Below are 21,307 nucleotides of genomic sequence, written 5' to 3' on the forward strand. Positions count from 1 at the left end.
AGGGATCAACAGAGAGATAAGAAAAGAAAGCAGCAGTACAAGAAGATGCAGCAGCAGGTGAAGAGGGATGTAGCGAAAGCCAAAGAAAAGGCATATGAGGAGCTGTATAAGAGGTTGGACACTAAGGAAGGAAAAAAGGATTTGTACCAATTGGCCAGGCAGAGGGACCGAGCTGGGAAGGATGTGCTGCAAGTTAGAGCAATAAAGGATGGAGATGGAAATGTGTTGACTGGTGAGGAGAGTGTGTTGAGAAGATTGAGGGGGTTTTTTGAGCAGCTGATGAATGAGGAAGATGGAGGGAGAGAAGGTTGGATGATGTGGAGTTGGTGAAGCAGGAAGTGGACAGGATTAGTAAGGAGGAATTGAGAGCAGCGATTAAGAAGATGAAGAGTGGAAAGTCGGGTGGATCAGATGACATACCAGTAGGAGCATGGAGATATTTAGGAAAGATGCAGTGGAGTTTTTAGGTTGCTTTTTTCCACCCAAAATGTCCATGTTCAAGCACAGAGAGTCTGATGCTTGCTCAACCATTAATGGCGTTTATGGAAAAAAATTATTCACTAGAGCAGTCCCCGAAACATCACCTCCTCAAACCGATGAGTGAATTTAGCACAAAGGTAAGCCTGTAGTTAAGTCAATTATACAGATCTAAACCAGCAGCATGTAAATGCAAAGCAGACCTTCACAAACCAGATGGAACACTAAACTGTGGATTTATTCCTCGAGCAGCTCTATAAGCAAACTCTAACTCACTTCAGGAAAAGGAGGAGCCTGCGCTTAGTTAAGGAAAGCTGCAAAATACACAATATGTAAAAAAAAATTTGTGGACAACTGATATTTGTGTGTCCTTTTAAACATCCCATTCCACATTTAGTCCTCATTTGGGGTTATAAAAACCTCCACTCTTCTGGGAAGATGTTCCACTGGATTTTGGTGTGCTCGTGGAGTTTTGTTCTCATTGTGTAAAAAAAAAACATGTCCGTCATCCTTGTACTTTTGCCCATGAAGAGCATTAAGAAGACCATTGCTTTTGTTTCACCACTTTTTTGTTTTGTTTTAAATGACTTCCGTTCATGCGCATGGAAATGTATTGAATTTCGTTTGCGTTCCAAAGTTGGACACCTCTGATTCGCGGCAGTGCTCTGATGACAATTGCTGAAAGTGTAGTGTCACTCCAGCCTCAAAACGATTCATCAGAGATTTAAAAATAGACATTTACCCGAAGCGATAAAGGATTCGGGAATCAGATGAACATACCGTCTGGCACTCGGGGAAGTTCATCTTGATCAGTTTGTGAGCGCATTCTTCAAAGTCCAAGCTGAGAAAGGAGAAGAAGGTGGTTAGTACACCATGATGCACTAAATCAATCAATTCGCATATAAACCAAAACCCCTTTTTCAGAAAACTGGAAATTAACATTCGCTACATGACTGTTCACAAACGCGTGATTTCCGAGTTGAACTTTAACGAGTCGTCTTAACTGGCGTCATGATCCATGGATCAACTCACAAACCTGAAACATAGGTTCGAAACTAGTTGCTGATCTAAAAACTCCAGAAAAGTGGTTCGATTTCATTTCGATGAACTCGATGATGTTCCAGAAAATGAATATGATCTGAAACAACTTCACTTTATTTGTTTAGTTGCAGAGATTGTGTCATGCAGGCAGCCATCTAACAAGCATGCATGTAGCTCCTAAGCATAATCGAGCCTTATTATATTTACAGACAGGCCGCAGTTCCCTACTTCCTATTCCTTCTTGATAAAAGGATTTTTTTTTGTATAAGCACACACACCTTAATGCTTGTGCATCGGCCATACTTGCCAATTCGGTAACATTTTTATAAGACAATAAATTTTGCTTTAGTGACTTTATAACCTGCAGCTTTTTGAATTCTCCTCATTTCCATAACATACATATTCATTAGATTATTTCGGTCGCCGTGCGGTGGAAATAAGCTCCTTGGTGTGCGAGGCTTACAAGCGAGAGGCTGCTGAAGAGAGAACAGATGTTTCACTGGTTTTGGCAATAAAGCTGCTTCGTGCTGCGAGACATTAGGACACAATGACTCTCCTGTCTCTCTGTGGTCATGGCAGGTCTGTAAGAGCCACTGGGCAATCAATGTTCTGGCAAATCCCACGTCTCAAACACCAAATGTAGCTGGACTCTCGTTTTCGTCACCGGCTTTCACTAAACAAAGTTTTAGCAATAGACTTTTATTTTTACAACATAAATATTACAACTGACCAACCAGTCAGATCTTAAACTTTTCTTCTTAAATCAAAGTTTCTCGTTACCAGACGTCAGTGCATCTACTAAAACCCCAATTCCAAAAAAGTTGGGACAATGTGCATAATGTAAATACAAACAGAATGCAATGATTTGCAAATCTTATAAATACATATTCTATTAACTACTGTGTAGCATTACATCATCTGTCTGTGGGCATCTGGGAACTGAGGAGACCAGTTGCTGAAGTTTTGGGAGAGGAATGTTGTCCCATATGTGTTTGATACAGGATTTTAGCTGCTCCACAGTTCTGGGTTTTCTTTGTTGTATTTTTCGTTTCATGATGCACCAAATGTTTCAAAATGGTCTAGACTGCAGGTAGGCCAGTTTAGCACCTGGACCAGGTTTCACTGTTGTAATAGATGGAGTTAGCATTGCCTTGTTCACATTTGCAAGGCCTTTCCTGAAAAATACGTTTTCTGAATAGAGGTATTTCTTGCTCTAAAACAGTGGTCCTAAACCCCTGTGATGCGGAGGAATACATAACTTACTTTATTCTGTTTTATTTATTATCTGATTCTGAACATTGTTTTATTTTGGAAAATTACCGGATTCTCTCCACCACATTTGTATATAACAGGACAACAGATGAAATGCAAACAGAGGATTAATGTTGATTGCTGTAACTATCTGCAAAAATCCATACCAATAGTTTTTCCGGCTTCTGGTCCGTTGTCATTACAAAAGTGGCCTCTAGAGGCAAACCCCTGACAGTACCCATCCAAAAGAGTAGTGAATCATGAAAATGTGCTAAATGAATGTATTCATTAAAAAATGAATGAATATATTCATTAAAAAATCATTCATTTAGTATATTTTCATGATTCACTACTCTTTTGTATTAAAGTTCAGTACTATTTTAAACAGAACGTTATGTTTTCTTTTTTTTTTTTATCTAATATTCATTTTAAAACTTCCTGTTGATTTATCGTTTATCAACAAGTCTAAACCAACCTAGCTATCGGTAGACCTCTACAAATAACGTGCTGCCAGAGGCGCTTTTATTTAAGTGTTAGGAATGTGGGGAATAATCCAAGCAGTCCTGTTATCAATGAAGACATACTTATCCCACCCCATTGGTGTGTAGTACTAGACAGAACATGAAAATATGCCTGTGAGTTGGCTTGTAGACAGAACTGTTATCCAAGCTTATGTTTTATATAGAATGAATCAACACTTTCAAACCATTTAGAGTCGACGTGACCTATTAAACAAAAACCCCTGTCCCACAATCCATACCAGAAGCACAAGTAAATAGTAGGTGGGTTCCTGCAGCTGGCTGGAGTGTACTACAGAAATCAAAGTGCAGAAAATCACAAAAAAAACAGGTTGCGTAGAAAATTTAATTGAGAGATCTCGATCTCTCTCTCTCTCTCTCTCGATCTCTCTCTCTCACTCATATCATTTGATCGCTGGGCCACAGCCCAGGGGGTGGGCATTCAAAGGCTTGACACATGCAAAGAGTGGTTCTGCATCAGTAGGAGGCTAAAATCAGGCCACTGCTCCCAGAAAGAGAAATGAACCAGAAAATGGTTTGGATAAAAAAAAATCTAAATTTCACTGCTGAAAAATGTACTCATGAACATGAGTGCGCAATGAGAGTTCATGTTTACACACAAAACACACACGTATCCATACATATTGGCTGTTGCACACATCATGTGTATAGTGTGTACACTCACCTTGACTGAATGGCCAGATAGATGGTACGGCGAAACGAGACCAGGTTCACCTCTGTCTGGTCGAAAATGGTAACTTTGTCTTGATCTAAGGACGCAAATCCGAGAAGGGACACGAGGTTAATAACTACAAAGCCGTGGCTGGTCACATGACCCGTTCTCCTCGGCTGAGGTCAATAGCACTCGATCTCTGTTCTCGCTCTTGGGTTTTTTTTTTTGTTGTTTTTTTTTTTTTTTATACATCACTTACAACCTTCAGCAACATTGATTTTCCCCACAGAAGCAAATAACGAGGCCAAGCTTGCACAGCCAGAACTGCACTTTAGGGGTCTATCAGCCCACTCGATACAGATATAAATACTGCAGACATCTGTGTGGACGTTATTCTCAGGACTTGAATATTAAAGTTTATCGTTTGGCATCTGAAAACACTTCCCTGAATGCATTAATGAAGTGACAAATGCCTACTTGCTTCTGCGCAATAGTTTAAACCATACGAGGTTGTATTGAAAAGTTTCGAGACTAGTTCTGTAACACTAACAGAGGGCAGCACAAGGCTGCACGCACAGTCACAAGGAGCACCGAACTTAATTTATTGTGCCAATAGTCTTGTGTACATCCGAAACCAACTGGTGTTATTCTGACCACATGAGTTACCACGTCTGCGATTTCATCTGCGCATTATGAGCTCTCAGCTTTCTCGCTGGAAACAATGCGATCTCACTTCCACGCCACCCTACACACCAAATTTAGCTCCTATGGACTTCGCCCTCTTCCCGAAGATGAAGAACTTGCCGAAAAAAGATCGCAGTTTTTGACACTATCCAGCGTGAATTTCAGAAGGTGCTTCAAGCGCTTAGAAAGGACGGCTTACAGGACACATTCCTGAAGAGGCAGGAACGCTGGGTAAGCTGTATTGCATTTTTTCCAAACCCTCTAATACCACCTCAGCTCAGCTCAGCACATGGAGGCATCTTCTGTGTATCACAGTGGCGTCAGGTGATACACAAATGCCCCAACATGGACATGTGACATGTCAAAACACTCAGATTAATGGGGGAGAGATGATTGATGGGTAGTACATGTTGACTCCGCCCCCAAAAGAACAGACGTGCCGTTAAAACACTGAACACGTTAATTGCTTCGTGCATTGCACCAAAAGCAAACTGCGTCCAAATTGCATTTTCTGAGCACCGCGTGACTTTTCTTTCTCTACTTTCAATCTAAGGTAGAACTGTCATTTATTTTAAAAAAACTAAATGGATCCGAAGAGCACTTATAGCTCTTATAGCACTTATAAAAACACAATAAAACACTACTGTATGGCTGGCAATTCTTCTTAAACCCATACCACTGTGAGATACACCTACGTCAGAAAAAAAAAATTAATAAATAAATAAATCACAGTATCTTCTCAAAACCCAAATTCATCCCCAAAATCACCCGCCCATAATCGATAGCTAGACTGACTTCAAGACGAGTGTATACTAGTTAAGACCTGTACATACCTTCTCCGGCTTCCGCCTCATCGGCTTCATCTTCGTCGTCTTCGCCGCTGCCTTCTGCATCGTCGTCAGAGTCACTGCTCCCCTCGTCCAAAATTTCTGTTATTAAATTATGAAAAATACCATTCAAATCCTTTGTAAAGCAAGATAGTCCCTGTTAATCACTACTCTGACAGCTTCTATAAAGGTCATTAACTTAAAGATTGTGAACCTTTATGGTTTTTAAGACACCTGCAGAAAAAAAGAAAGTCTCCAACTAGTGAAAAACAACTTTGGAGCATTTCAGACGTTTGGAGAAAAACTGTCCGGACGCCGAGTGCATGTAAATCTGCTATTCATGCTAAGAAGTGTTTTTTTATTTATGAATATAAAGTGGAAAATTTGTACATTTATATTTTTGTTTGGTCAAAGTAAATCTTCATAGTGAAGTGATATTCATCCAGAGCCATGATAATTTCTACATACATTTTTTTTAATGTCTCCAATACGAAATCCAGAATAATATTTAATTTATATTAATAATCTCTGCATAGAGCATTTTAAATAACCAATGTGCAAAAATATACTGCCCTAATATTATTACCCAATTCGAATTTTAAATGCTGTCCTGAAAACGGTCATGAAATTATAATAAAAGCCGTAAATTCGGGACATTTTACGATTCTCGTGTCCCCGACCTACCCTTCTTAATCGCCTTGTACTTCTCCTCATTGTCCACGAAGTCAGGATCCATCTTAAAGACATCTGTGAAGCGACAAACACAGCATGTTGTGTTTTAACGCAATTCATTTGCAATTTCACATTTTAAAAGGATTAAATCTCTCGCCAGCTCTGTGTAATCAGAGGCAATTGCCAACAAAGAAGTGTGTGTGTGTGTAAGAGGCGTGATTCATAAAAAGACCCTAATGTGATAATGGCTGTTTCTGCACCCTGGAGGCCATCATTTTACGCCCTTTCAATTACACTTTATTGTCTCCGAAGGAAAACAACGCACTGATGCGAGCTGAGCGGAAAGAGGCAGCGAGAGAGGCGTAAAGGTCAGAAGTAAAAATGTCAGAGTCTCACATGAAGCAGAGATTTTACTCAGGTGACTTGTTTTTCCACTACACGGAATTATAAATCTTCATTGTATAATTAACAACCTGACAACAAAACATTTAAATCATTGCTGTATTTATATTTGATATTGATTACAATGGCATTTTCTGAGCGGGTAAGTTTATGTTAGTTTGGTTATAAAGAAGATATTTGGGCAGTAACTGCGAGGGCATTTAGGGGCAGACACTGTAGTTTTACTGGTTACAATAGCATTTTTGGGCAGAGATTGTGGTCTGACTGGTTACAGGGGTATTTATGTGCAAATAGTGTGGTCTGACTGGTGACAGGGGTATCTATGGGTAGGCACTGTGTTCTGAATGATTACAGGGGTATCTATGAGTAGGCACTACAGTTTACTGATTACAGGGGCATTTCTGGGCAGCCACTATGGTCAGACTGGATACAGGGGCATTCTTTTGGGCATAGACTGTAATCTGATTGGTTGGAGGCAATTATGGGCAGCCACTATGGTCTGACTGGATACAGGGACATTTATTGGCACAGACTGTGGTCTGACTGGTTATATGAACAGCTGTGTTCAGAAACTGTGGTATGATTGGTTACAGGGGCATGTGTGTGTGCATGAACTGTGGTCTGATTGGTTACAGGAGCATTTGTGTGAATCTACTGTAGTCTGATTGGTTACAGGGGTATTTGTGTGCATGAACTGTGGTCTGATTGTTTACAGGGGCATTTGTGTGCATGAACTGTGGTCTGATTGGTTACAGAGGTATTTATGGGCATAGACTGTGGTATGACTGGTTACAGGGGTATTTATGTTCAGGTACTGTGGAGTAACAGTTAACAGTACTAGCGTAACCCAACCGATTATTATTCCTTTTCCTAGTCTGAGTGTAAGTGTTCTTACTGAGCACATCCTCAGGGTTGTATTCGTCCTCGAGAGGAAGCATGTGGGTAAACTGGTCCCCTTCCTCCACTAGGTCCAGACCTTCTGGTATGACGGGATGATCCTTAAAGCCATCCTTCCTGATAGCGAACATCACCTCGATCATGTACTGCACACGCTTATCGATCTCCGACTCATGCAGGATGTTCCTCAGACGCTCAAAGATGGCTAGAGATGGGGGTGTTTAGAAGAACATTATCAGACGCTATCTGTATGAGGAACAAATGCCTCCAACACGTGACCCTTCTCTAAAAAGTCACGCTAAAGCTAACCTGAGCTCATCTACAGTCTTGCTGTATGAACTGAAGTGGTATTAAACAGGCAACAAATACAAGCTAGCAGATTGTTTTTTTTTTTTTTTCTCCCTCTGTGTGAAAATCTAAGTAGAGTTACATCTCATTAAACTTACAATCAACACGTCTGAAAGCTCTTACATCAGAGAGATTAATGAGGTTTCCCAGCAGAGCTAGCAGCTTGAAAATTATGCAATAAATTATTCACGTTCGCTCTGACACCGTAATCAGCGCCTCAAATGAAGGTCAAACGCATAATTGTCCTACTTTTCAAACTTGTAGCAGGACTTGTCTCAAGTTGTCCCAATTAAGAGTATAATGTAACTGATGCATCTGTAAGGCAAAAGAATACCTTTCTTTTCTTCTTTGTTTTTAAACCATGCCCTCACATCAAATACCCGGAGGATTTCAGAATCAAGACAAACCTGACTAGCATTTTTTCAGTATCCAGGTCAAAGTGAAGCTCAAAGCAGTAAATGTAGAACTGAATGCACGTGTGCAGAGAGTTTAAATAGAACTGTCCATCTTATAGATCTGGGAATGTACCATTAATGCCACGGGGGGAAACCTCTGTAAGCTTGAGACCACACTCCTTTAGGAAGCTGATGGCCACCTCGACACTGTCGTCAGTGGGTCGCTCCAGGAGCAGCGTCAGCATCTCCAAACACAGCACTTCATGAGCCTTTTTAACACACAAACACAGTCAAACTGATTAGTCACAAAAACTGTCCGTCTTGTTCCTATCATCCTGCATCTTTTTGTCTCAGTCCATGACCATAAGTCTGGCTCGACTTATCCATATCTATCCATGTCCAAGCCGGTGTCCCAGTCTGTGTGCCCAAGCCTGTGTCCCTGTCTGTCCCAAGAATGTGTTTCTATCTGTCTGTGGCAAAACCGGCGCCCTTGTCCGTCTCTGTCCAAGCCGTCGTCTCTGTCCATCCCAGTCTGTCTGTGCCCAAGCCTGCGCTCCTGTTTGTCCATACCTGCCTTTTAAGCCTACCCCCCCTTCCATCTCTTTTTTCAAGCATGTCCCCCCATCTGTCTCTGTCCAAGCCTGCGCCCCTGTCCATTCCTGCGTCTCTGTTGTCCATACACAAGCCTGCGTACATATGTGTATGTGCACAAGCCTGCTTCACTGTCTGTCTGGGTACAAGCCCACATCCTTGTCTGTCTCTGTCCATGCTTCCATCTCTGTCTGTTTCTCTCCATGCCTGCATCAGGTTGTCTCTCTCCACGTCTGCGTCCACCTGTATCATTAACGCATCTCTGTGGTCTCTTGCCTGCGTCCCAACCAAACTGTCTGCTGATGATTTGATTACCATCTAACCTGTAGTCCCATGTGTACTCAGTAGGGTAAAATCATAATGTTGAAGCTGATGGTACGTACCACGTTCTGATTGATGAGGTGAGCCACGAACTTGGAAGCAGTAAGGCATTGTTGCTGAAAAAAAAAAAAAAAACTTTGATGTCAGAGACTGAAACATTAAATACAGGAATTTATTTCACACATGACTCACAGCAGGTGCACAGATTCCCAGGAAAACACAGGGCATTTAGATTATAGTGATGGACCATAAATGCACCACATAGAAGACATTTGTGATATTAACCATGAACGTGAGTTATATATATTATTATGAGTACAGCAGAAGTGTTTAGACATAATGATGTTTGGGGTGAAATAAAACAATTACTTTGTCGTTTCTTCTGTAGCCTTTGCGGAAGTTGAGGATGAGCCTCTTGAGGATGAGCTCTCCGATCTGAGGGAATTTGGAGTTGATGATGGCCACCACAGCGGCATAGACATGGGTAAAGATTGGAGAGGCGCTCTGAGCCTGAAGCACAGACCTCGACATCAGACCTCTATATATGGGAGGAGGAGAAAGAAGAGGAAAAAAAAATAAAAATAAAAATAAACACTTATAAGCTGAAAAAACGCCATGACAAAAGTATTGGGACACACTCATATGCAGTTCTTCAAACAAAAGTTGCAGGCACACAATTGTATAAGATGTCAGAGATAGATGAAGATATAGTGTACATGGGTTGGAGTGGAAGATCTCGAGTGGCTTGGTACAGAGCTCTGACCCCAACTCTGTTAAACAATAACTCCTAGAAGCCCATAAGAATGTATTGGGACATCGCACTTTTCCAGCCATAACGTGGTTCCCCTCAACCCTAGTAAACATCTATGGGATGAATTTGAACGCTGACTGCACCCTAGGCCTTCTCACCTCACCTAGACTTCACCAACACCCTTGTGGCTGAATGGGCATTTTTCTCCACAAGCCATAAAAAATTCAGCAAGGTGGAAGCTTGGTGCGCTTTCATTACCTGCCGCGGACGACGTTCTCCTGCAGCAGCTCCTGGATGATGTTGGCGATGTTGGACACGTTTACTTTGTTGATGAGACCGTTGATGGACTTCTTCAGCGCCTCCCAGCTCATCCTCTGGTAGGCCAGACTGCAAGGATGAGAAAAATTGTATTTCTAATGATGCTGGATAAAAAGCAGAAAAATAAAGCAACCACCTCACCAAGGAAGATACCATTCAGGCAGGGTGGAGAAAACAATGAATAAACCCTCTTCCTCGTACTTGAACCGAGAGCATGACTGCCTAGAGATTGCAAATCATCTCCCCTCGCCAATAAGATCTCCAGACAATTTAGCAACCGTTTTTTTTCAATGAATAAATTGTAAAAATAAAATTTTTGAATAAAAATATATTGCAGTTGGCAAAATGGATTTCTCCTCTTTATAAATCAATAATAAAAATGTATCCAAAACAGACAGAATTAGCCTTAATTCCATGCCTACTGATGAACCAAAAAACACACTTTTTAACCAATTAAAGCTACATTTTATGCTCTGAAACATCTGTGAGAAAAGTCACATTCACATTATAGCAGCTGTAAACAGTCTTTCCCACAACAGCCTTACATTATTTCTAGTGGTATACAGTATCTCACAAAAGTGAGTGCACCCCTCACATTCCAGCATCCATTTTATTATATCTTTTCAAAGGGACAATACTATACATACAGCCATTTATGTCAAAATAGCAGGCAGCAAAAGTGAGTAGGGTTGAAATGATTACTCGAGCAAATCTAATCATTTAAATACAAAAAATAAAATAATTTAACTACACAAGGAGCATTGCGTTTCCCCGAGGACCATTACTACTGGTGCACCATCCGCTAAAGTCTGGAACGCTCTGGACAGGTAAACACAGGAGACGCTGTAGAATGAAAAAAAATGGAGGAACGGGGAGTAACAGCGAGGGCCGAGGAGAAGATTCATGAGGAAGGTATAAGTCCAATTACAAAAAAAACCCCAAAAAAAGTTTGCCTGATTCTCAATTTCTCGCAATTCTGCCTTTTTTTTTAACCAATCGAGCGTCACCCCCTCTGTAGTGCCAGAAAGCTTTACACATTGAAAATAAAATAGACTACAAATCAACAGAATCGCATTGTATCACACTAATCCTCCGATCCCTGGAAAGAACTCTGTCTAACAATCATCTCTGGAGGAGACAGAAAAAGACAGATGAAGCAGAGGAGCCTCGTTTATACACCTACCTATAAACTTCAGGCCGACAACATGGTTACCGGTGGATGCACAAGAAATGTTGGATGTTTACGAGAAAAAAAAGGCAGAATTAGATAAACTTAATGTGGATCAAATGGGCTTCCACAGGATTCAGGCCAAAGAAAACGACAAAAAATTTCCAAAGTTTGGAAAACTAGAACAAAGAAACCCCATAAGGAGTAACCCTAAATGTATTTTTATTTATATATTTGTATTATGATGCAATATGGCTATTAAATGCTCTAAAAGGGTTTAGTTTTCACCCGATCCTCAAGCGGAGGGTGAAGAAGCACCATGTGTCTGACATCCAGCAGCTCCGTGATGTCATTATAGAGGAGTTAAAAAAAGGATCAGTGCTACAGAACAATGGTGCTCACACAAAAGAATTGGGTGTATTCACTTTTGAGAGATACAGTGATCCCCCATTTATCGCGGTGATTACGTTCCAAAACCGCCTGTGACAAACTAAAAAAATCGCGATAAACAGATGCCACCCCAAAAATGCTATTTTATGTATACAGTACTGCTACTGTAGCAACATTTTACTTCATTGTATAATTAATAATAATATTTTTATTCATACATTTCATTATTTCAACATAAAACTTCATAAAAACAATTTCCTATAAGTTTTTTGGTCTATCACGTTATCCATGAGAGACCGGGAAAATCAGCCAAACTAAATAGTTATGTGGCAAATGCAGTTCTGCGATAAACCTGAGTCAAACTGGGGATTACTGTACTGTATATAAGCGGGAAAATGGTCATGTTAGAGAAAAGAGTACATTTCGATCCTGAAAATGTAACAGTGGCAGAAAAGGTACATAGCTTAAGTAAATCCATACCGATAGTTTTTCCAGGTTGCATCACACAGTAGGAGAGCGGCCTCTAGAGGCGAATCACTGATGCAGCAGGCTCTTTATTTATTAATTTTTACGAATGCAATTGTTTTTATTTATTTGTAGTGTTACTTTTTGTTTCAGATTGAATGCATGTCTTATTTTCCTTAATATTTATTGATGTTTTAATATTTATTCCATTTGGCACATTTTCATAATTCAGTAGTTTTATTTTTGTAATTAAAGTTCAGTACCATTCCACATGGAGTGTATCCATTTATATCCACACCAATCTGAACATACAAATCTAAATATATTTACAAGTCAGCTTGATTGATTTTTGCCTGCTAAGAGAAACAAAAAGTACAAATCGAGTGAGTTCACATTGACATGTACCACCCCATACTGCCCAGTTGCTATAGCAACTACACTTCCTGCAATGACTTATTTTCTAAATATCTCTAAAAGTAAAGTAAAAATAGTAAAATGACATTCAGCCTTTCCAAAGAGTTTAGTTTCCACACAGCCATATGTATCAGACTGATAAATAAAGCGCATCCAATTAATACTTATCCAATAATTACTGTAAAACCGTGTCACATGACAAAGTTTTCCAACCCTTAACCTATTCGACATGCACTGCAGTGTAAAATGAGGCTCCAGTTCTTTCCATGTTGTTGTCGGCCTTTCCTCGCTCTAGGGAATGAAACCGTCTGTAGCTAATTATCACCAAGGAGTCTTCAAGCAGAAGGACACCGATGCAGCTAAAAAAACCCACCCAGTCCGGGATCCAATCAACCCCTTCAATGAACTCCTAATAACACCTTCAGTGCAGACATCACACTCTATTTCCCCAGGCTCTCAAATGCTTCCGGATAGTCATCTGATAGAGTCCTGTCTAAAATGTTAAATTTTCTTTTTTTATTAAATGACAGGTTTGAATATCATTTTGAATTTTAATAAATTTTCTTGCCCCGGAGGAGCAAAAATGAGTGAGAGATGAAAGTTTGAATCTGCATGTCATAAAATTCAGGTTGGAAACGTGTTTTTTTTTTTTTTTTTTTATACATTTCGGCCCAAGGGCAGCAAATTAATTTCGGCCAACAAGCCACGTTTTCCTTAGTTCAATGTCAAGTGGTTCAATTGTCAACTCCTCTTAAATGGGTCAGAATCAGATTACTCACAAACCCCTCTACATAAACATTAAATGTTAAATCCTGACCTGCTCTTGTCAGTGATTTGGGCCTGCATCATGCGCAGCTTGGCCGGGGGTATGTACGCTCCTCCGGTACGGGTCAAGATGGGGTCCAGATCCTCCTTCCTCTTCTTAATGGGAGGCTCGTCAGCAGGTAGTTTGTCTCGCTGTGATGGAGATGCAGATCTTCCCCTCCTGGGCATGAACCTCTCTCTGCTTCCATCTCGCTCGCGGCTGGAGCGCCGATCACCATCGCGATCCCGAGACCTGGTAAGGAAGAATGGAGGAGGGATCAGCGCTAGGAAGAAAATAGTACTAGTTACCATAAACAATAACCTCTGTGGGAACTCAATTAAACACCAGTTCAGGTTAGAATTCCCCATCTGCATGTGCCAATCTGCCCAGACACACCCTATTTCCCCAAACAGGCCCTATCCCAGATATACCCCATTCCCCCAAACAGGCCCTTTTCCAGATATACCCCATTCCCCCAAACGGGCCCTCTCCCAGATATACCCCATTCCCCCAAACAGGCCCCCTTCCAGATATACCCCATTTCACCAAACAGGCCCCCTTCCAGATATACCCCATTCCCCCAGATATACCCCATTCCCCCAAACGGGCCCTCTTCCAGATATACCCCATTCCCCCAAACGGGCCCTCTCCCAGATATACCCCATTCCCCCCAAACGGGCTGTCTCCCAGATATACCCTATTTCCCCTAACAGGGCCTCCCTCAGACAGACCCCTTTTCAACAAACATGACCTTACCATATACACACTGTATAGCACCAAATTTACAGGCATGGCCTCATTATGAAATACCCCATTGCCTCAAACATAAGATAAACGAAATAGAGCAGATCGGGGAACAGCACTGTGTGTCAAACTTCGAATTCACCCTTACCTGCGCGATCGGTCTGCATATCTCTGTGGAGACGGAGATCTGGAGCGTGAACGGGTGTACGACCTTCCGCTTCCGTTCCTGAGAAAGAGGAGAGGACACAATTTTTAGTTCCTCTTCCTTCAAAGAAAAAGCCCCAGCATGCAGATATGTTCAGATATCTACCTGTCTGCAGAGGAACTCCTGTGTCTAGGTCTGCTGCTCTGGTTCTGAGCTTCATGCTGTAAAATGCATAGCAAACGTCACAGAGGAATATATGACATGAGAATAGTAAGAGGTGTGTGTGAGTGTGTTTGTGTATACGAGTGATAGACATTTAAATGCTGTGCTAACCCTGATGTGTGCCACGCTGCTCCTCATTCTGTGCGTCACACCATCGTCACTTTCCTCTTCACTGCTGCTGTCACTGTCTGAGCCACTGGACCTGGACGAGCGTCTTGGCGGTGCTTCTTGTTCATCCGAGTCATCTCGTCTTTTCTCCAGAGAAGGGCTACGATGCTCATCATCTGCAAAGAACAAGCAGTCTGATTGAGACTATACATGATTGGGACAGACACCATCATGTCATTAAAGGTCCAGTCATTAGAGGACAATACTCCTGTACACAAGGCAAGCCTTATCAGGACATGTCGTGTTAAGTTTGGGGTGAAGGAACGTGATTGTGCTGCACAGAGCTCTGACCTCCTTGAACCCCACTGAACACCTTTGAGATATACTGGAACACAGACTGAACCACAGACCGCCTCAATTGATCTCATTAATGCTGAACACAAATCCCCACACAACTGTCGGAAAATCGAAAAATGCAGAAGTCGAAACGACACTATGGTTGCAGGGGCATATACTTGACTGTATGCATCAGGTTAAAAGATGCACCGAATCTGATTTAACACAGTAAAAAATAAATTGATGCTATGCGATTCATTATGTTACAGATAGATTGCAAATCATCAATTCACTGTAGTGCCTTCTGACTTCTAACCCATGGCCCTTTCACAAACAGACCTTTAAAAAAAGAAAAAAGATTAAATAAAATCGGATGTTCATTATCTGTTCTGTCTCCAGGAAGATGCAGCTCTACCTCTGCCATGTTAATCTGTTTCCTATGTGACTCTCAGAACATGCCTCGGCCTCCGTAGTGTTGTGATGCATTGATTTATACCGATGCAAATGTGTTAAAAAATTATGCATCGCGATACAAATGTCAACTTGAATCCGACGCACACTTTTTTCAAATTGCGTTTGGCAGATGCCTTATCCAGAGCGACTTACAACTGAGCAGTTGAAGGCTAAGGGCCTTTCTCAAGGGCCCAGTAGTGGCATCTTGGTTGTGCTGGGATTTGAGCTTGTGACCTTCCAATCGAGAGTCCAACACCTTAATCTCTCAACCTTCCTCAGCCAGTTTTACTGTCTGAGAACCTGCCACCTGCCCCCTATTCCGTCGTTCCTGAGCCAGCAGGTATATCTGTACATGTGACAAGCATGCGTTTGGATTTATAATCAGCTTCCAGATTATTAACCGAAACATATCCACATAACACCACAGGGAATGTTCAGCACAAACAGCTTCATATGAAAAAAAAAAACTAAGTCCATCAACCTCATTGAAGTGTGTGGGATTCATTTGAAGATATACGCTGCAGAGGAAAAGAAGGAAAGCTCAACGGGAGGCTGCTTAAAAACGTCTTGAAGCAGAAATAGCAGGAAGGTTTGGCGTAGGAGCAATGAAAGGTCAGTTACACTGAGCACAAAGAGTCGCATGAAATAATAATAAAGAGCAAAACATTTCTGCTGGGAAGGAATATCCAAAACTCAGACAGGCACTTAGAGTGCTTTATAACATATTTATAGGCTTCCCTGGTCTTTTGGGATACGTTTGGCTGTTAATCATGTGCGTGTGGAAGAATAATGAGCAATGAATCAAAGGTTTAATGGACGATGGAGCTAATATCTCCCTGAACAGCTGATATTTAAGGAGCTGTTTTATAAATCATAAGGCACAAAGTATGGCAGAGTGTAACAACACTAATGACATTTAGATTTTTATGATTTTTGACTGGGGAACATTTCCAGGATGGGAGACACCACCAGAAGGAGGACGATATGATAAAATATCAAAACCAAATCTCAAAAGGGCATTTCTATGACGCATGACATTCAAAGAAACTTGCAGCAAAAATCTCTCATAAATATATAAATAAATAAAAAAATAAAAAAATAAAGTTAACTGACTTTAAATGATTTTATTTACTAAAACAAAACCCATAGAGACTCCCATAAACAGTTTCAGCATTTAGACACACACACACACTTTATGAACAAACGTAGTGGGACACCTGACCTTTCCTGCCATATGTGGTTCTTCTCCAAACTGTTACCACAATGCTGGAGGCCTCACCCCTACTGAACACCTTCGGGATGAATTAAAACAGACTGCAGCCCAGACCTCCTCACCTCACCTACATCAGTACCTGACTTCACAAACACCCTTTTGCCTGAATGAGCAAAATCACAAGCACACTCCAAAAGCTAGTGAGACATCTTCCCAGAAAAGCAGATGAAATTATAAGAGAAAATTGGGACCAAATGTGCAACGTTTTCCTTAAATATTTCACACACGGTTTAACAAAAGTAAGTGCATCCCTCACCTTTCACCAACCCTTGCAGTATATCTTCTCAAGGGACAAAACTATAGAAATGACACTTGGATATATTTTAGTGTAGTCAATGTGCAGATTGTACACCAATACAAGTTTACTGTCCTCTGAAAATAAAGCCAAAGCCACACATCCTATTCATCATGTTCATGTTTTTGTCTGCGTGACAAAACCATACAAATGTGTGTATCTTGTATTAGAGCAGTTTAAATTTGGTGCTTTGAGTACAATTCTCTCACACTGACCACTGGATGTTCAATATGGCACCTCATGGCAAAGACTCTCTGAGGATTTGAGAATTAGAATTGTTGATCTCCACAAAGATGGTCGAGGCTATAAGAAGATCGTTAACACCCTGAAACTGAGTTACAGTACAGTGGCCTCGGTCATACAGAGGTTTTCCAGAGGGTTCCACTCGGAACAGACCACACAAAAGTCCATCAAAGAAGTTCAGTCCCGTGTGCTGTGTGTCAGGTGCAGAAGCTGGCTTCGAAATACAGAAGCATGAAGCGGTTGCAGAAGCAGCAGGTCCACTTGTCAGTGCTCAGACCATACCCTGCACACTGCAACAAGTCGGTTTGCATGGCCGTCGTCCCAAAAGGAAGCCTCTTCTGAAGCTGGCCCACAAGAAAGCCTACAAACAGTTTGATGTAGACAACCTTTCCAAGAACATGAATTACTGGAACCATATCCTGTGTTCTGATGAGACTAAGATAAACTTGTTATAGAATAGTGTTTCTTGCCTACAGTCAAGCATGGTGGTGGCAGCATGAGTGCTACTGTTACTGGGGAGCTGCGGTTCATTGAGGAAACATGGATTCAACATGTACTGTGGCATTCTAAAGCAGAACATGATGTCCTCCCTTCAGATACTGGGCCAAATGGCAGTTTTCCAACATAATAACGACCCCAAACACACCACCAAGATGACAATTGACTTGCTGAGGAAGCTGAAGGTAATTGAGCGGTCAAGTATGTCTCCAGACCTGAATACTATTGAGCACCTGTGGGGCATCCTCAAGCGAAAGGTGAAAAAAGCACCATGTGTCTAACATCCAGCAGCTCTGTTAAGTCATTATGGAGAAGTTGAAGAGGATCCCAGCAACAACCTGTGCAGCTCTGATGAATTTCATTTCCAGGAGGATAAAGGCAGTGCTACAGTAGATAATGGTGCTCCCAAGAAATATTGACACTTTGAACACAGTTTTGACATGTTCACTGAGAGTGTAGTCATTGTAGGTAACAGTTATATAGAAAATAATGGCAGTATGTTGAGTTACTTTTCAGGACAGTAAATCTGTACCGCTATACAAGCTGCATACTGACTACACTAAAATATATCCAGTTTTTATTTTTTAAATATTGACCATCGAGAAGATATACTAAAATGTTTGCTGAGTGGTGTACTTTGTGTAAAATTGGAGAATGTCTAAAAATAGCTACACACACCAAATCTCTTTGCACCATGTTTAATGATTGCTCATGCGATTTCCACAAAAGTAATATTTCAACTCTATCATTTATCTGCAAGTGAGAATCAGTGAAAGCAAACTCAGAACCCTGATTATTACTCAAGTTGCCTGTGCTAATCTGGATTTCTAACTGTATCGTACATTAATAGCCATATTCAGTTAGGATCCATTCGAGGTTTATGCTGCACAGTGTGATAAGACATGGGGTTTTGGATGTCCTGATAGCTACAGTATGTACATGTGAGTGCAGACCCAGGATACGCTTCAGAGTGGACCAAGGCCAAAAATACAACAAAAGCCGCAGCCAGTACCAGGCCCGGGATCATTCGTTGACGGGCCACACAGAAAGTAATTTTTTTGTATTTTCTACATTTTTGCAAGATGTTTAATTTTAAAACATGATAACTTCCACCTGTGCCATTTTGCTGCACAGTGTTTTTTCCAATGCATTGATAAATGCACCCGTTTGAGGAAGCTGATCGAAGAAATTGAGGAGTAACGTGTGGATAGAAATGTGTGGAAATAGGAGTGACTAAAAACAAAGCCGGTGTTGGCTGTTTGTACCAAAAACGAAATCTATCACAGATGAGGAACATGGCAGATGGAGTGAATCAGCAGCAGGCTGTGAGGATGACAGTGTTAGGTATGAACAAGCTCGAGTGTCTGAAAACCCATTCCATCCTACATCACTTCCTGTGGTACAGGACGATCTCAAAGGGAAAGGCTTGTGTCGTACTGTTTTATTCTACACACGAATCATAAAACTAGAAAACAACATTCTGCAAAATGTCATTATCTATTACATCCTGCAACACAAAATCTACACAACATCCTGCAACATCGTCTTACCCTTGCTCCTTGTGTGCTCGCCTCCGCCTACGTCACTGTCGTCTGAAGAGCTGGAGCTCCTCGTCATCTTCTCAGGACCACGTGTTTCTCCAGGACTGGAGCACTGGTGTAACAGGGAGAGGGAGAGAGAGAGAGAGAGAGAGAGAGAGAGAGAGAGAGAGAGAGAAAGAGAGAGAGAGAGAAGGATAACAACAGAAGAAGGTAAAAGTCCAGTTCTGCTACAGTATGGGTTTGATTTAAAATCCCTTCAACAAGTTTAGCTCAAACTAGTAACTTTCTGTGTAGGTCTTTAAAAAAAATCTTAGTATCCTGAATAAAGTTCTCCAGCTCACAGCACAGCTGCTGATAAACGTGTTGGAAGAGCAGGTTCACTCGAATCACCATCAATGGAAACCCTGACTGTGTAACACTTACAACCAATGACTGATCACCAATGTTCCCAAAAACCAATCATCAGCCACCAAAGATCGACCTCAATCACTAACCACCAATAATGGCCCTGATCACCCCACACCCCTGGCCCCGATCACCCCACACCCCTGGCCCCGATCACTCCACACCGCACATGTGTACATTGATTTCTCCTCGATAAACTGTTTCTCAGTTGTGTTCTCTTAACTGTCAGTCAATTTGCTTTGGAACAACCAAGTCGAACATCCCGATCACCCCCATCGCTGACCCCAATCACTCAACACCACAATCTGGTCACTGACCACCCAGCTCCCGATCACTCATCACCACTGTTCTCACTGATTCCGATTACTCACCACTACTGATCCCAATCAACCCTAACTGTGATCACATTCATTCACCACTGTTCACGTTGACATTGAATAACAACGGATCCAAGTAAATCATCATAACTGATATCACTGATCCCAATCTCCCCGACCACAATCCCGATCACCGCAGATCCCAATCAACCCTAACAGTGATCACAATCACTCACCACTGTTCACATTGACTAACAACGAATCCAAGTATCTCATCATAACTGATCTCACTGATCCCAATCTCTCACCACTGATGAGACCCTATGTAAGTCACCTACAGTATCCAGGGACACATTTTCTACCTGAGGTTACACCCCCTGTTTCTTGACACTCATCACTAACATAAATGTTGTAGATAACTGTAGGGTCGTTAAGTCACACATGCAGGTCCAAACTATACAAATAAACCCAAGTACCAGGACCTATTCAGTGTGTAGGTATCTCATATACATGTTCTGACTGCTAATCAAATAATCACGGTCCTTTCACTACGTCAATTTTGCAAAAGTAAATAACAAAACATAAATAAATGCACTGAATTTCACGAACAGGATCAGCCCACGCTTTTAAAACTTCACAAGGAAACAACAGGTTCTTCCACAGGCGCCATTATCACCGTTAATAGACAGCGCGCGTGCGTGTTAGCTTAATGCTAACTCGCCCATGCCGAACACAGCAACGACAGCCAAAATATTCTAACACCACATTTTTTCAATAACACCGAGATCTCATTCTAGCGGTACATTAAATACAATCGCGGAGCACCAAACCTCGTCTCTAGAAGGCGAATTCAAATCCGTCACCGCTTCGTGTTCCGCCGCCATGTTTTCCTCTCTCTGCTCGCTTCCGGAAATGATGCTACGGGAGACAACGAGGGACAATAAAAAACGAAACGCGTTTTTTGATTTGCAAATCTTTTGAAGTATTTCCATTTTGTGAGACCTTTACTTTAACTTCACTACATGTCAAAGTCAAATATTGTACTTTTTTACTCAACTTCATTTTGTGAAATCAGTCTTCCTTTTTATTTATGAGGATAAAAACTGAACTGGTCAAACACACAGCAATCCACCAATCAATCATGTTGATTAACTTGTTTTGACAGGCGCTTGGTGAATCTACTGATCACCAACATACAGTTCAGCATCAGTTCAACAGTAAGCAGAACATTTAGAGAGGAATTAATGATGAAGAATCTCCAGACTCGAACTCAATACATTGGTCTCATTTGCACGATTTTTAGTTGAAAAGAAGGTTTT

The 21,307-nt window shown here is 41.4% G+C and overlaps 1 protein-coding gene across 4 annotated transcripts in view; it reads right to left on the reverse strand.

The window, feature by feature from the left end:
• The window catches only part of cwc22 (CWC22 spliceosome associated protein homolog), a 32,805-nt gene extending 11,878 nt beyond the window's left edge, over positions 1 to 20,927 (reverse strand). For all 4 annotated transcript variants that reach the window (XM_083536909.1, XM_083536910.1, XM_083536908.1 and 1 more), the window contains exons 1-15: positions 20,819 to 20,927; positions 19,276 to 19,378; positions 14,631 to 14,803; positions 14,463 to 14,518; positions 14,301 to 14,378; positions 13,421 to 13,660; positions 10,107 to 10,235; positions 9,467 to 9,635; positions 9,160 to 9,213; positions 8,319 to 8,454; positions 7,441 to 7,647; positions 6,156 to 6,218; positions 5,478 to 5,573; positions 3,973 to 4,057; positions 1,258 to 1,318 (exon numbers count right to left, since the gene is read on the reverse strand). In XM_083536909.1, coding sequence (XP_083393035.1) covers positions 1,258 to 1,318; positions 3,973 to 4,057; positions 5,478 to 5,573; positions 6,156 to 6,218; positions 7,441 to 7,647; positions 8,319 to 8,454; positions 9,160 to 9,213; positions 9,467 to 9,635; positions 10,107 to 10,235; positions 13,421 to 13,660; positions 14,301 to 14,378; positions 14,463 to 14,518; positions 14,631 to 14,803; positions 19,276 to 19,378; positions 20,819 to 20,872 — 1,704 coding nt within the window. In that variant the 5' untranslated portion in view covers positions 20,873 to 20,927. The remainder of the gene's footprint in view (positions 1 to 1,257; positions 1,319 to 3,972; positions 4,058 to 5,477; positions 5,574 to 6,155; positions 6,219 to 7,440; positions 7,648 to 8,318; positions 8,455 to 9,159; positions 9,214 to 9,466; positions 9,636 to 10,106; positions 10,236 to 13,420; positions 13,661 to 14,300; positions 14,379 to 14,462; positions 14,519 to 14,630; positions 14,804 to 19,275; positions 19,379 to 20,818) is intronic.
• Between the last annotated feature and the right edge of the window lie 380 nt (positions 20,928 to 21,307).

The sequence above is a fragment of the Silurus aristotelis genome, assembly GCF_946808225.1.
Source record: "Silurus aristotelis genome assembly, chromosome: 3".
Taxonomy (NCBI): Eukaryota; Metazoa; Chordata; class Actinopteri; order Siluriformes; family Siluridae; genus Silurus; species Silurus aristotelis.